The 16997-nt window shown below is 30.4% G+C and overlaps 1 protein-coding gene and 1 long non-coding RNA gene across 2 annotated transcripts in view; one reads left to right on the top strand and one right to left on the bottom strand.

The window, feature by feature from the left end:
- The window catches only part of LOC106082765 (uncharacterized), a 95193-nt gene extending 86901 nt beyond the window's left edge, over nt 1–8292 (top strand). The window contains exon 4 of the long non-coding RNA XR_001220541.2: nt 8176–8292. This is a non-coding gene — a long non-coding RNA (uncharacterized LOC106082765). The remainder of the gene's footprint in view (nt 1–8175) is intronic.
- Nucleotides 8293–12695: 4403 nt separating this feature from the next.
- Nucleotides 12696–16997, bottom strand: part of LOC106082771 (uncharacterized) — a 36381-nt gene continuing 32079 nt past the window's right edge. Inside the window, exon 7 of the mRNA XM_013245501.2 lies at nt 12696–12839. Coding sequence (XP_013100955.2) covers nt 12827–12839 — 13 coding nt within the window. The 3' untranslated portion in view covers nt 12696–12826. The remainder of the gene's footprint in view (nt 12840–16997) is intronic.

The following is a 16997-nucleotide window of genomic DNA, read 5'->3' as shown; positions in this document are numbered from 1 at the left end:
TGAAAACGACTTTGAATTTTTACGCTCACTTAATATTGGTTTTTGCGATGTTTTTCATAGAAAAGTTTGCAGTATTGCTTCATCCAGCACACCTATGGAAAGAGATTTTCTTCACAAATCCAACGGTGTCCGAAAAAGTGTGAAGTTCGCAAAACTAAGAAAGTTGCGGCAATTTCAAGCTAGTCTTGATTTTTTTTAGCATTTTTCGGATATCAATTATGCGATTTTGAGCTTGGTTTTTGAACAAAAAACATAGGAGTTGCACTAAACCGAATTTTTTGCCATAATCTTCAATACTGTATACTCAACTCGAAAGATTTTTTCGCATCAAAAATTGAAAATTTTCATAAGGGGTTAACCTTTGCGAAAAAAAATCCAAAAAAATAATATGTCAATTTTTTAGTATTTCTGTTTATTTTACGAATCGTCTTCGAATTTCGAACTGCGGAATGCTTTAAAATTTTCGAAATTCGAAAAAATTAACGAGTTACAGCGTTTTAGGCCTTGAAAACGACTTTGAATTTTTACGCTCACTAAATATTGGTTTTTGCGATGTTTTTCATAGAAAATTTTGCAGTATTGCTTCATCCAGCACACCTATGGAAAGAGATTTTCTTCACAAATCCAACGGTGTCCAAAAAAGTGTAAAGTTCGCAAAACTAAGAAGGTTGCGGCAATTTCAAGCTAGTCTTGATTTTTTTAGCATTTTTCGGATATAAATTATGCGATGTTGAGCTTGTTTTATGAACAAAAAACATAGGAGTTGCACTAAACCGATTTTTTTGCCATAATCTTCAATGCTGTATACTCAACTCGAAAAAATTTTTCGCATCAAAAATTGAAAATTTTCGTAAGGGGTTAACCTTTGCGAAAAAAAATCCAAAAAATAATATGTCAATTTTTTAGTATTTCTGTTTATTTTACGAATCGTCTTCGAATTTCGAACTGCGGAATGCTTTAAAATTTTCGAAATTCGAAAAAATGAACGAGTTACAGCGTTTTAGGCCTTGAAAACGACTTTGAATTTTTACGCTCACTAAATATTGGTTTTTGCGATGTTTTTCATAGAAAATTTTGCAGTATTGCTTCATCCAGCACACCTATGGAAAGAGATTTTCTTCACAAATCCAACGGTGCCCGAAAAAGTGTGAAGTTCGAAAAACTAAGAAAGTTGCGGCAAATTCAAGCTAGTCTTGATTTTTTTTAGCATTTTTCGGATATCAATTATGCGATTTTGAGCTTGTTTTTTGAACAAAAAACATAGGAGTTGCACTAAACCGAATTTTTTGCCATAATCTTCAATACTGTATACTCAACTCGAAAAATTTTTTCGCATCAAAAATTGAAAATTTTCATAAGGGGTTAACCTTTGCGAAAAAAAATCCAAAAAAATAATATGTCAATTTTTTGGTATTTCTGTTTATTTTACGAATCGTCTTCGAATTTCGAACTGCGGAATGCTTTAAAATTTTCGAAATTCAAAAAAATGAACGAGTTACAGCGTTTTAGGCCTTGAAAACGACTTTGAATTTTTACGCTCACTAAATATTGGTTTTTGCGATGTTTTTCATAGAAAATTTTGCAGTATTGCTTCATCCAGCACACCTATGGAAAGAGATTTTCTTCACAAATCCAACGGTGCCCGAAAAAGTGTGAAGTTCGAAAAACTAAGAAAGTTGCGGCAATTTCAAGCTAGTCTTGATTTTTTTTAGCATTTTTCGGATATCAATTATGCGATTTTGAGCTTGTTTTTTGAACAAAAAACATAGGAGTTGCACTAAACCGAATTTTTTGCCATAATCTTCAATACTGTATACTCAACTCGAAAAATTTTTTTCGCATCAAAAATTGAAAATTTTCATAAGGGGTTAACCTTTGCGAAAAAAAATCCAAAAAAATAATATGTCAATTTTTTGGTATTTCTGTTTATTTTACGAATCGTCTTCGAATTTCGAACTGCGGAATGCTTTAAAATTTTCGAAATTCGAAAAAATGAACGAGTTACAGGTTTTAGGCCTTGAAAACGACTTTGAATTTTTACGCTCACTAAATATTGGTTTTTGCGATGTTTTTCATAGAAAATTTTGCAGTATTGCTTCATCCAGCACACCTATGGAAAGAGATTTTCTTCACAAATCCAACGGTGTCTGAAAAATTGTGAAGTTCGCAAAACTAAGAAGTTGCGGCAATTTCAAGCTAGTCTTGATTTTTTTTAGTATTTTTCGGATATCAATTATGCGATTTTGAGCTTGTTTTTTGAACAAAAAACATAGGAGTTGCACTAAGCCGAATTTTTTGCCATAATCTTCAATACTGTATACTCAACTCGAAAAATTTTTTCGCATCAAAAATTGAAAATTTTCATAACCTTTGCGAAAAAAAATCCAAAAACATAATATGTCAATTTTTTAGTATTTTTGTTTATTTTACGAATCGTATTCGAATTTCGAACTGCGGAATGCTTTAAAATTTTCGAAATTCGAAAAAATGAACGAGTTACAGCGTTTTAGGCCTTGAAAACGACTTTGAATTTTTACGCTCACTAAATATTGGTTTTTGCGATGTTTTTCATAGAAAATTTTGCAGTATTGCTTCATCCAGCACACCTATGGAAAGAGATTTTCTTCACAAATCCAACGGTGTCTGAAAAATTGTGAAGTTCGCAAAACTAAGAAAGTTGCGGCAATTTCAAGCTAGTCTTGATTTTTTTTAGTATTTTTCGGATATCAATTATGCGATTTTGAGCTTGTTTTTTGAACAAAAAACATAGGAGTTGCACTAAACCGAATTTTTTGCCATAATCTTCAATACTGTATACTCAACTCGAAAAATTTTTTCGCATCAAAAATTGAAAATTTTCATAAGGGGTTAACCTTTGCGAAAAAAAATCCAAAAACATAATATGTCAATTTTTTAGTATTTTTGTTTATTTTACGAATCGTATTCGAATTTCGAACTGCGGAATGCTTTAAAATTTTCGAAATTCGAAAAAATGAACGAGTTACAGCGTTTTAGACCTTGAAAACGACTTTGAATTTTTACGCTCACTAAATATTGGTTTTTGTGATGTTTTTCATAGAAAATTTTGCAGTATTGCTTCATCCAGCACACCTATGGAAAGAGATTTTCTTCACAAATCCAACGGTGTCCGAAAAATTGTGAAGTTCGCAAAACTAAGAAAGTTGCGGCAATTTCAAGCTAGTCTTGATTTTTTTAGCATTTTTCGGATATCAATTATGCGATTTTGAGCTTCTTTTTTAAAGGAAAAAACGTAGGAGTTGCACTAAACCGAATTTTTTGCCATAATCTTCAATACTGTATACTCAACTCGAAAAATTTTTTCGCATCAAAAATTGAAAATTTTCATAAGGGGTTAACCTTTGCGAAAAAAAATCCAAAAACATAATATGTCAATTTTTTAGTATTTTTGTTTATTTTACGAATCGTATTCGAATTTCGAACTGCGGAATGCTTTAAAATTTTCGAAATTCGAAAAAATGAACGAGTTACAGCGTTTTAGGCCTTGAAAACGACTTTGAATTTTTACGCTCACTAAATATTGGTTTTTGTGATGTTTTTCATAGAAAATTTTGCAGTATTGCTTCATCCAGCACACCTATGGAAAGAGATTTTCTTCACAAATCCAACGGTGTCCGAAAAATTGTGAAGTTCGCAAAACTAAGAAAGTTGCGGCAATTTCAAGCTAGTCTTGATTTTTTTAGCATTTTTCGGATATCAATTATGCGATTTTGAGCTTCTTTTTTAAAGGAAAAAACGTAGGAGTTGCACTAAACCGAATTTTTTGCCATAATCTTCAATACTGTATACTCAACTCGAAAAATTTTTTCGCATCAAAAATTGAAAATTTTCATAAGGGGTTAACCTTTGCGAAAAAAAATCCAAAAAAATAATATGTCAATTTTTTAGTATTTCTGTTTATTTTACGAATCGTCTTCGAATTTCGAACTGCGGAATGCTTTAAAATTTTCGAAATTCGAAAAAATGAACGAGTTACAGCGTTTTAGGCCTTGAAAACGACTTTGAATTTTTACGCTCACTAAATATTGGTTTTTGCGATGTTTTTCATAGAAAATTTTGCAGTATTGCTTCATCCAGCACACCTATGGAAAGAGATTTTCTTCACAAATCCAACGGTGTCCGAAAAATTGTGAAGTTCGCAAAACTAAGAAAGTTGCGGCAATTTCAAGCTAGTCTTGATTTTTTTTAGTATTTTTCGGATATCAATTATGCGATTTTGAGCTTCTTTTTTGAACAAAAAACATAGGAGTTGCACTAAGCCGAATTTTTTGCCATAATCTTCAATACTGTATACTCAACTCGAAAAATTTTTTCGCATCAAAAATTGAAAATTTTCATAACCTTTGCGAAAAAAAATCCAAAAACATAATATGTCAATTTTTTAGTATTTTTGTTTATTTTACGAATCGTATTCGAATTTCGAACTGCGGAATGCTTTAAAATTTTCGAAATTCGAAAAAATGAACGAGTTACAGCGTTTTAGGCCTTGAAAACGACTTTGAATTTTTACGCTCACTAAATATTGGTTTTTGCGATGTTTTTCATAGAAAATTTTGCAGTATTGCTTCATCCAGCACACCTATGGAAAGAGATTTTCTTCACAAATCCAACGGTGCCCGAAAAAGTGTGAAGTTCGAAAAACTAAGAAAGTTGCGGCAATTTCAAGCTAGTCTTGATTTTTTTTAGCATTTTTCGGATATCAATTATGCGATTTTGAGCTTGTTTTTTGAACAAAAAACATAGGAGTTGCACTAAACCGAATTTTTTGCCATAATCTTCAATACTGTATACTCAACTCGAAAAATTTTTTCGCATCAAAAAATCCAAAAAAATAATATGTCAATTTTTTAGTATTTCTGTTTATTTTACGAATCGTCTTCGAATTTCGAACAGCGGAATGCTTTAAAATTTTCGAAATTCGAAAAAATGAACGAGTTACAGCGTTTTAGGCCTTGAAAACGACTTTGAATTTTTACGCTCACTAAATATTGGTTTTTGCGATGTTTTTCATAGAAAATTTTGCAGTATTGCTTCATCCAGCACACCTATGGAAAGAGATTTTCTTCACAAATCCAACGGTGTCCGAAAAATTGTGAAGTTCGCAAAACTAAGAAAGTTGCGGCAATTTCAAGCTAGTCTTGATTTTTTTAGTATTTTTCGGATATCAATTATGCGATTTTGAGCTTCTTTTTTGAACAAAAAACATAGGAGTTGCACTAAGCCGAATTTTTTGCCATAATCTTCAATACTGTATACTCAACTCGAAAAATTTTTTCGCATCAAAAATTGAAAATTTTCATAAGGGGTTAACCTTTGCGAAAAAAAATCCAAAAACATAATATGTCAATTTTTTAGTATTTTTGTTTATTTTACGAATCGTATTCGAATTTCGAACTGCGGAATGCTTTAAAATTTTCGAAATTCGAAAAAATGAACGAGTTACAGCGTTTTAGGCCTTGAAAACGACTTTGAATTTTTACGCTCACTAAATATTGGTTTTTGCGATGTTTTTCATAGAAAATTTTGCAGTATTGCTTCATCCAGCACACCTATGGAATTTTTTGCCATAATCTTCAATACTGTATACTCAACTCGAAAAATTTTTTCGCATCAAAAATTGAAAATTTTCATAACCTTTGCGAAAAAAAATCCAAAAACATAATATGTCAATTTTTTAGTATTTTTGTTTATTTTACGAATCGTATTCGAATTTCGAACTGCGGAATGCTTTAAAATTTTCGAAATTCGAAAAAATGAACGAGTTACAGCGTTTTAGGCCTTGAAAACGACTTTGAATTTTTACGCTCACTAAATATTGGTTTTTGCGATGTTTTTCATAGAAAATTTTGCAGTATTGCTTCATCCAGCACACCTATGGAAAGAGATTTTCTTCACAAATCCAACGGTGTCTGAAAAATTGTGAAGTTCGCAAAACTAAGAAAGTTGCGGCAATTTCAAGCTAGTCTTGATTTTTTTTAGTATTTTTCGGATATCAATTATGCGATTTTGAGCTTGTTTTTTGAACAAAAAACATAGGAGTTGCACTAAACCGAATTTTTTGCCATAATCTTCAATACTGTATACTCAACTCGAAAAATTTTTTCGCATCAAAAATTGAAAGTTTTCATAAGGGGTTAACCTTTGCGAAAAAAAATCCAAAAACATAATATGTCAATTTTTTAGTATTTTTGTTTATTTTACGAATCGTATTCGAATTTCGAACTGCGGAATGCTTTAAAATTTTCGAAATTCGAAAAAATGAACGAGTTACAGCGTTTTAGGCCTTGAAAACGACTTTGAATTTTTACGCTCACTAAATATTGGTTTTTGTGATGTTTTTCATAGAAAATTTTGCAGTATTGCTTCATCCAGCACACCTATGGAAAGAGATTTTCTTCACAAATCCAACGGTGTCCGAAAAATTGTGAAGTTCGCAAAACTAAGAAAGTTGCGGCAATTTCAAGCTAGTCTTGATTTTTTTAGCATTTTTCGGATATCAATTATGCGATTTTGAGCTTCTTTTTTAAAGGAAAAAACGTAGGAGTTGCACTAAACCGAATTTTTTGCCATAATCTTCAATACTGTATACTCAACTCGAAAAATTTTTTCGCATCAAAAATTGAAAATTTTCATAAGGGGTTAACCTTTGCGAAAAAAAATCCAAAAAAATAATATGTCAATTTTTTAGTATTTCTGTTTATTTTACGAATCGTCTTCGAATTTCGAACTGCGGAATGCTTTAAAATTTTCGAAATTCGAAAAAATGAACGAGTTACAGCGTTTTAGGCCTTGAAAACGACTTTGAATTTTTACGCTCACTAAATATTGGTTTTTGCGATGTTTTTCATAGAAAATTTTGCAGTATTGCTTCATCCAGCACACCTATGGAAAGAGATTTTCTTCACAAATCCAACGGTGTCCGAAAAATTGTGAAGTTCGCAAAACTAAGAAAGTTGCGGCAATTTCAAGCTAGTCTTGATTTTTTTTAGTATTTTTCGGATATCAATTATGCGATTTTGAGCTTCTTTTTTGAACAAAAAACATAGGAGTTGCACTAAGCCGAATTTTTTGCCATAATCTTCAATACTGTATACTCAACTCGAAAAATTTTTTCGCATCAAAAATTGAAAATTTTCATAAGGGGTTAACCTTTGCGAAAAAAAATCCAAAAACATAATATGTCAATTTTTTAGTATTTTTGTTTATTTTACGAATCGTATTCGAATTTCGAACTGCGGAATGCTTTAAAATTTTCGAAATTCGAAAAAATGAACGAGTTACAGCGTTTTAGGCCTTGAAAACGACTTTGAATTTTTACGCTCACTAAATATTGGTTTTTGTGATGTTTTTCATAGAAAATTTTGCAGTATTGCTTCATCCAGCACACCTATGGAAAGAGATTTTCTTCACAAATCCAACGGTGTCTGAAAAATTGTGAATTTCACAAAACTAAGAAAGTTGCGGCAATTTCAAGCTAGTCTTGATTTTTTTTAGTATTTTTCGGATATCAATTATGCGATTTTGAGCTTGTTTTTTGAACAAAAAACATAGGAGTTGCACTGAACCGAATTTTTTTGCCATAATCTTCAATAGTGTATACTCAACTCGAAAAATTTTTTCGCATCAAAAATTGAAAATTTTCATAAGGGGTTAACCTTTGCGAAAAAAAAATCCAAAAAAATAATATGTAAATTTTTTAGTATTTCTGTTTATTTTACGAATCGTCTTCGAATTTCGAACAGCGGAATGCTTTAAAATTTTCGAAATTCGAAAAAATGAACGAGTTACAGCGTTTTAGGCCTTGAAAACGACTTTGAATTTTTACGCTCACTAAATATTGGTTTTTGCGATGTTTTTCATAAAAAATGCTTTAAAATTTTCGAAATTCGAAAAAATGAACGAGTTACAGCGTTTTAGGCCTTGAAAACGACTTTGAATTTTTACGCTCACTAAATATTGGTTTTTGCGGTGTTTTAAAATATTCGAAATTCGAAAAAATTAACGATCACCTCGGAATGAATATTACCCGTTAATTGTCTTATAACCGATCACACGATTTGACATCTTATGCACCTTTAAAACACAATTCTCGTCCAATATAGCTAAGATATTTGTTTTTGTTTATCTTAAAAATAGGAATCGCCCAAAGGACCTTAGAAATGCTATACATTATAGGAATAAACCAAGGACACTAAGGTTCATCCCGGCCGAACTTGAAGTGGTTTTTATTTTTTACCTCTTACTTACCATTACTGCAATACCGATTTGTTCACAAAATAAAAAAATTTCTTTTTTTTTAATTTTTAAAAAATATTTTTGTTTTTATTAAATTCATTTTTTTTATTTCAATGTGATATAAATATTTGTATGATGTAAATTTGTATATATATGATGTACTTGGTAGTTTAAGTCTATGAATAATAAAATTAATGAACAAAATAACTTTGTTGTGATATGATTTTATATTTTATAATACAAAAGTAAAATTATTAATAATATATAGTAAAACAATTTACACATAAACTCTTGGACCTTAGAAATTTTTACAGTGTTTTACACAAAATTTACAGTTGTTACAATAAAAAAAAAAAAAAAAAAAAAATTCAAAAAAATCAAACAAAAAAGAAATTGAACAAAAATTATTAATCTCAGTAAATGTATAATAAATATTAATATTATAATATTAATTAACTTTAATAAGAAACTTCATTTGTATCTATAATAATTAATATAGTGTAAATTTAAACGATGAATTAAATTCCAGAAAAATATACATTTTAAGTTAATTTATAGAATCTTGGAGTTTCAAGTTTCCAGTATTGAATATTTTGTTTTTGTTCCTTTTGTAGTACAAAATATTGTATATGTAAAGTATGAAGTTTACATCTTATAACCTTAAGTTTAAGATATGTTATCAAAAACATGTTTAAGATATGTTGTCAAAAAACATACCATGATTTTATATCCTTTGGAGTTTTACAAAAGCAAAACAATATATATCTGTAAGACATTAAGTTAATCATACTTTTTTGTTATAATACACTTTTGATTTTTACATATCTTTTTATTTTATGTACTCAAAAAATATCTGTAATTACTAACAACTATAGACTTTCAATTAAACTGAAAATCTTCCAATTTCTTCTTATAGCTTAGGTTTTACATATTTAATTATTGTGTTTTTTTTTTTTATTTTTGCTATATTGCAAAATAATTTTGAACAGATTAATAATCGATGTATTAAACTTCATTAAAAAGTTAATTTGAATTTATACAAAACTGTAATTGTAGTTCTATGTTTATAGGTAAATTAATGTGAAAGGATTTTTTCGAACATACGATGTTATATATTATGTATATCATATATAATTATATTTATTGTTTTATATATTGTTATAAATATATTATATAGTGTTATTATATATAGTTTATTTGTAGTAAAGTTAAAGCCATAACTTTTTTGTTCATTTTATGTAAAACTTCATATTTATAATTAATATCTTAATTAATTATAAAAAAACTTAATGAAGCCTTAAAATAGGATTATTTCACAGCTCTATAAAAGAAATCTGTCAAATAAACCCATTTCATAGCTACATTAAGCTTTGTGAAAACCTGTGTATGTACATATATGCATCATATGTAAAAATTTCGAAAAAAAAAACACTGGGGAAAATTATTAAAAAGTATAAATTAAAAAAAAAAAATAAAAATTCTTTTGAATCTATGTAAAAAACTAAGGAGCCTAACGAAATAATTCTCCTGTTTAACGCTAAAAATGGGGGAAAATAGTTTAAACATTTATAAAATATTCTTCCTAAATAATATTTTGGACGGTTGGGTTGGACTTGAGGTCATGAACAATTATTAAAGAAAGATGTTGTTATTCTTTATAATGTACTACCTATACCGGACCCATTCCGCTTCGCCTTCATATAATTTCTATGGAACCAAATTATCCTTTGAATATTTATTTTCGTCAAATAAAGAGCTTTTAGTGAATACCATATTTCCATAGTCGGCAAACATGGCCGGTTTGGGACGGCGGTTCAGGGACTTGATATATATCAGATTCGTGTTGTACTCTAAAAGACCTCTTATTACAGTACCATATTGAAATGGTCAGTAAATACGTCCTTTATGGGTTATGTTATGGGGGTAGGATGGTCCCATAGACACTTATTCCCGAATATTGATATCAAATTCGTGCTTTACTCCCAAAGAGCTTTTATTTGAACCCCATATTGCTATGGTCGTAAATTTATTCTCTTTAGGTTGTGGTTTTGGGAAGGGCGGCCCCCAAACTCTTGGCCCCACATTTGGATATCCAATTCGTATTCTACACTCAAATACATTTTATTTAAGCCACATATTGCCATAATCAGAAAATAAGTCCTGTTTGGGGAAGGGATGGAACCCCAGAAACTTGGTCCCACATTTGGATATCAAATTCGTATTCTACTCCCAAATATCTTTCATTTGAGTCCCATATTGCCATTGTCGGTATATATTTTAGGATATTTTTTTATGGATATTTTTTCGGGATGGGGTGGTCCGACAATTGGATATCAGATACGTTTTCTTATACTAAATACCTTTCATTTGAGTTCCATATTGTCGTAATTGGTCTAAATATATATTTGATAGGTTTTGGGGAAATTTGAATACCAAATTTTTATTTTTAGGTTACTATAAGAGCATCACCTATCATCGAGATCTGACGCTTCTGAAATGAGATGCTTCCAGAGTGGCTAAATAACCGTGTCGTTCTTAGGCAGAACTAATTTGGTGAATAGTATAAATGTTTGCTTCTCCTACGTCGTCATGAAAGCTGTGGTGGTCTGCCTGATACGCTGATTTATCTAAAGACCTACATTATGGAGCTAGAACTTGAAGATCTAATCGGCATTTTCGGGCGGTGGCCGCTTTTCTTGTTGGTTGAGACAGGGCTGTTGGACATAGTGCCGCCGAAAAGCGACTTCTGGATTTATTTATATCCCTGTGGCGTAAATGCTGCCGAATGTGGCACCAAGTATTCTGGAGTAATTGATGGTACTGTGCAATATTGCAAATTTGCCCAAGAACATTCCATTATGCAACAGGCAGAAGACTTCTTGCATATCAACGAGTGCTGACCGATTTTACTTTTAGCTCAATGATAAGGGACCTTCTTTTAGTATCACTTGTCAACTTCTCTTAGAATATTTAAAAATAAACCACATATTTTGATACCTATGTATATGACATGGCAGGACGGTTGCATGTACCGGATTGACTCGATGGAGTCCTTCAACGGCAAGGGCTGCCGCCTCAATGTACAACACACTGCTATAACAACAACTACATACCTATGTATATTCATATACCACCAATTCTAGAATTCTTGCCTTTTATTGTCAATCAATTTGAAAACTAATGCAAACCTTCTGGGGGTTATGTGACCAGTGTTGCCACTCAAGAATATTATTTCCTACCAAAATTTAAGAAAAATTTTACCAAATCTTATAAATGTTCTAAAAGGCAAAAATGCGGTACATATATGTTTTTATACCCACCACCGAACAGTTGGCCTATATCTTGATAAAGCACCCTTTATGCCTATCTCCCGATAAGAAATTTTGAGTTAATAAAGTCACATTTTTGCCCTGATTTCAGTGAACAACCATGCCGAGTTTGGATAAAGCGATCTGCCGATTGAGCGATCTGTTTGAGCCCAGAAATGCACTTTTACTAATCATTTTACAGTGAGTTGCATGGACGTCTCAACATCTGAGTATGGATCAGATCTGACCATATTTTTATGCAGCTGCAACATAGCCCTGTTATTGAAGGTATTGAACGCACAAAAGCAGCATTTCCTACAACAATTTAAAAAAATTTTGAAGAGATGCCTTAACATTCGCACCAGTAACATTCAATATCAGAACTTATGGCCCTTTTACTGAAATTTAAAGCAGTAAGACTCCTTGTAACAGTATTTGGTCTTTCGAGGTCTGCACTCTTAACGAATACACAGAAACGAATTTTGAGTTATCCCTGGCGTTGGGAAAAATCTACCAAAAATTAAGGTCAGCCTACCAACAGAATAAAAACCTACCAAATTTGGCAGGAATCTACCGAAAACGGACACACTGTACATGACACATTTAAGCCGGGAAAACCTAACAAAATTTTTACTTATATTCATAATTTTTTATACTAGCTCCCTTCCATTTGTTTAGGGGAATTTTTTTTCAATTTTATCGTCTCATTCTCCCTTTCATTTCGATTCAGAATATCTACATTTTATCCCTGGGAGACATTTCCCTTTCTAAAGTTTGTTTTGAATAAGGGAAACGTGAGTAGGGAAAAAATTCGCAGGAAATTGTTATTCAGAATAGGGCTGATAGTCCATGTTTTTTCCTGTGCAGCTTACTTTTCGACTTCAAAATCGAATATTCGACTTTTCGATTTTTTTACACAAAAAATTTATTAGTCGTTAGTCGACTTTGGGATCCCTTGTCCGTTGGTAATTGAAATATCAATAATTTTATAAAGAACACCAACATCTATTTTGAATAACTATTCATGACCTCAAAACAAACCATCCACAAAATTAAATTCTAAAATGGTTAAAAATACAAAAAACATAATATTTTCCTTAAAACTTATATATTGGTATCATAAGACCCATATTTTAATTTTCTTAAATTTAAGAAACACAGATTTTTTGCTCAATTGCATGAAAATTACTTGTACTTACTTACAATTCATAAAATTGCATATCATTTTGAAATATTATACTAAATTAAGTATATTTTCTGTTGGGAAAAGTACACAGGAGAAAGGAAAAAAAGAGAGAAAAAGTTTAAAATTTAGAATACTGGCCGAGAGAATGGATAAGTAAAGTGATGGAAAATGGCAGAAAGCATGTTAGATGAAAAAAACAAATAACTTATAATCTAAGAGATTGGAGCTAGTTGTAGCTAGCGGTACATAAACCTAAAGATTGTTGTACATATGAGAAAAAAAATAAAAAAAAGCTATTTCACTGACTATTAAGTTGAATAAGAAAATTAAGCTATCCTTAAGCTTTTAAAAGGAAATCCTTACAATTTATCAATAAATTCTTAGTGGTTGGAAAAAAATGTGTATTAAATCAATTAATATGAAAGAGTGTTAATGATATAGAAAAATTATTATATAAGGACAGAATTAAAGTTGAATAATGAAATTTAAGCTACCCTTAAGCTTTTTAGAAGAAAACCTTATAATTACCAATAAATTTGTATCTTCAAGTTACACTAGATGAAGAAACTAAAAAACTGACTATGGCTTTAAAGCAATTTAGTTGATTATTATAATCTGTGACAAGTTAGATTAAAAAAAAAAAATTAAAGAACGATTCCATATTTTTTTTTTACAAATTAATCAAAAATTTCTATACATTTTAAACTTAGTGATTTGATATATGGTAGGTTGCATGCTTAATATGTGTTTTTTCCATAAACCATTTCTTTGTTTAGAAATAGTGTTCCTTTAATGAAGGAATATGTTGAAAACTTAAGATAGGAAAAAACAGAACAAGAATTCTAAAAGAACATGATTCTAAACTTTGTAAGGCAGCTTCAACTAGAATAGTAAAATATATTGCATGGAACATATAAACATACAACCAACGATATAGGCTTGAATACAATTCAAATAGGTTTGTGAAAACCATAGATTTATCTTATAAATAACATTATTGAAGTCGGAAAATGTCGGAATAAAACTAAACAATATACACCTCCCATACATATATAAGATGTTTAGAATATTGTATGGAATCTATACAAAACTTCGCTACATACAACTCAATATACTTTGGATATATTCCATTTAAATGATAATTTGTTCATTAGTTTTCATTCTGAATACACAAGTCAACATGATAGAAATTTTGTACTTTCCAAGGGAAATCTTGATAATTTGCTTCAATCATCTCCATTCTATGCTTCAAGTACTCTTCATTTTATGTTTCAATGAATCTTCGTTCAAGGAAAATCTTGATACATTGCTTCAATCAATCTTCATTTACCAGATAAAATATTGTCATCTTCAATGGCAATCTTGAGAGTTTGTCATAAAAAATCTTCATAAAATGCTTTGATCAATCTTCATTCAATGGAAATCTTCAAAATTTACTTCAATAAAGCTTTATGCAACAGTTGCTTTAACTCATGAGTTTGCCTCAAAAATCCAAATCCAAATATGTTATATTGAAGTCATCGCGGTTTAGGATTGGCATATGTCATCGTGGTGATATTGAAAAATTTTGCTTTAAGACAAAACACGTTTTGCCATCTCAATAATTCTTGTGATCTCTAAGTAATTTAAATAACAACTGTAATCTCCCAAGCTATTGGATCTGGGTAAGATATTTGAATATATGAAAAAAAAAACAAAATAATATGAAACTTTCAATTAAGCAAATTAAACAGTCTTCAAAGTTTTTCAACGCATAAACATAAAACCATCAATATAGGTTTGAATACAATTTAAACAGGGTTGTGAAAACCATGGATTTAAGTCATAAATGATTTCATTTAATGAAGTTGAATATTTCGGAATAAAACTAAACAATGTACACCTCTCATACATATATAAGATGTTTAGATTAACATATGGAATCTATATATAACTTCGCTACATACATCCAATATACTTTGGATTTATTTCATAAAATCTTTAATTCAACAATAATTTCTTTATTAGTTTTCATTTTGAGTACACTAGCCAACATAATAGAAATTTTGTAATTTTCAAGGAAAATCTTGATAATTTGCTTCAATCAATCTTCTATGCTTCAATTATTCTTTATTTTTGGTTTCAATTAATCTTCATTCAATGGAAATCTTGATGCATTGCTTCAATCAATCATCATTTACCAGATGAAATTTTGTCATCTTTAATGGAAATCTTCATAAATTGCTTCAATCAATAAATCGTCATACATTGCTTCGATCAATCTTCATTCAATGGAAATCTTCAAAATTTGCTTCAATAAATTTTTAAGCAACAGATGCTTTTACTCATGATTTTGCTTCAAAACTCCAAGTCCAAATATGTTATATTGAAATCATCACGGTTTTGGATTGCCATATGTCATCGTGGTGATATTGAAAAATTTTGCTTTAAGACAAAACACGTTTTGCCATCTCAATCATTCTTGTGATCTCTAAGTAATTTAAATAACAACTGTAATCTCCCAAGCTATTAGATCTGGGGAAAATATTTGAATATATGAAAAAAACAAAATAATATAAAACTTTCAGATAAGCCAATTACACAGTCTTTTAAGTTTTTCAATCAGTAAAATAACAAAATCTTTAAAATGCATACAAAATAATTTCGTGGATAGTTCGGCTTGAGTTCATGAACAATTATTAAAAACAGATATCGGTGTTTTTTTATTAATTGTTTTATTTTAAAATTTCCAATATTTCGATTACCGGCGGTAATCTTCATCATGACTGAGTCATTCTTGTATGGTGTAAGAAATAAGTTCACTTGTTTTAAAATTTATCCATTCCCTGATGAAGATTACCTGCGGTAATCGAAATATTGGAAAATTTTAAAATAAAACAATTAATAAAAAAACACCGACATCTGTTTTTGATAATTGTACATGACCTCAAGCCGAACTATCCACTAAATTATAATCAAAAAGGTCAACAATACACAATATAAAATGCATACAAAATTTAAAAATGGAACAAAATATATATATATATATATATATAATATGACATATGTAATTTGACATAGTCACTGGTGATCGGTAATTAGAAAACCGAAAATTACGTACCAGCCTAATAACTGTTCAACGACAGAAATTCCCCTCAAACGGAGTTGTCAGCCGAAGCATATTTTTCAACACAAGCCCAGTACAAGGAAAAGCAACACCACACACGAGGCGCAGTGTCAGCACAAAACAATATAGGTGCAAGCAATTACAAGTAGGTTTTAGTATACATATATAAAATATTCACTCTTCTTACGGAGCTCGTTATGAAGTAATCAATAAAACCAAAATACATCCAAGACAATCCCATGGCAGCCGGTTGTATGTACCGGATTGACCTGATTAATTCCTTCATCAGCAAGGGCTGCCGCTTCAGTGTACCACACACTGCTACTACAACAACAACATCCAAGAACCCGAAAGCTTTTTAATTGGCGCTCAACGGGAATACAAAAAAGATACCAAACTGTCAAATAAGCCAATAAAACAGTCTTCAAAGAAAAATCTTTGAAATGCATATAAAACTAAACCAGTGACTCGAAATAGTCTGAACAGTGACAGATTTTTGATTTTGGGGAACCATCGAGGGCTCTCGCTGCCCTGAAACCAACAAGAAGGCACATTCTACATGACGATCCCTTTCTGTTTTTCATTTTTAAAACCGCAATTGTTCCTGAATTTACTTTTATCAGCAAAATAAGCTTTGTGTCCGCAATCCCAAGATGGATAAGACGACAATACCATACTGTTCAGCGAGTTCGGTTCAAGCCCAGGACCGCGGAAACAATTATATGAGTGAGCCTGGACCAAAGAGGCTGACAATACAGGAGTATTTGATTTAATAATCGTAGACAATAGTAGCAATAGCACTTTAAAAAATGAAGATTAAAAAATTAACATGTACCGTGTGACGTTAATTATAACATTAAATGTAATTTCGATAAGAATTTGTGCAAGTTCAGTATATATAGTGGCAAGAATGCTTCAAAGAAATTTTTAGAAAAATTTATAAAGGACTGCAATGAAATTTATGGAAATCATTCAAATATTAGGAAACCTATGGAAAGTTTAACACCCTCAAAACACATTTCGTTTCATCCCCATTCGTGGGGATGCACGAAATGCACTAGATGCATATTTTGTATTGGTATGTATTAGTAATAAGTGTATTAAAAAGATTGAATTTGGGGAA

This window comes from Stomoxys calcitrans, chromosome 3 (genome assembly GCF_963082655.1).
Source record: "Stomoxys calcitrans chromosome 3, idStoCalc2.1, whole genome shotgun sequence".
NCBI lineage: Eukaryota > Metazoa > Arthropoda > Insecta > Diptera > Muscidae > Stomoxys > Stomoxys calcitrans.
The sequence above is the reverse complement of the archived record's forward strand: the minus strand, read 5'-3'. Positions and strand labels throughout refer to the sequence as shown.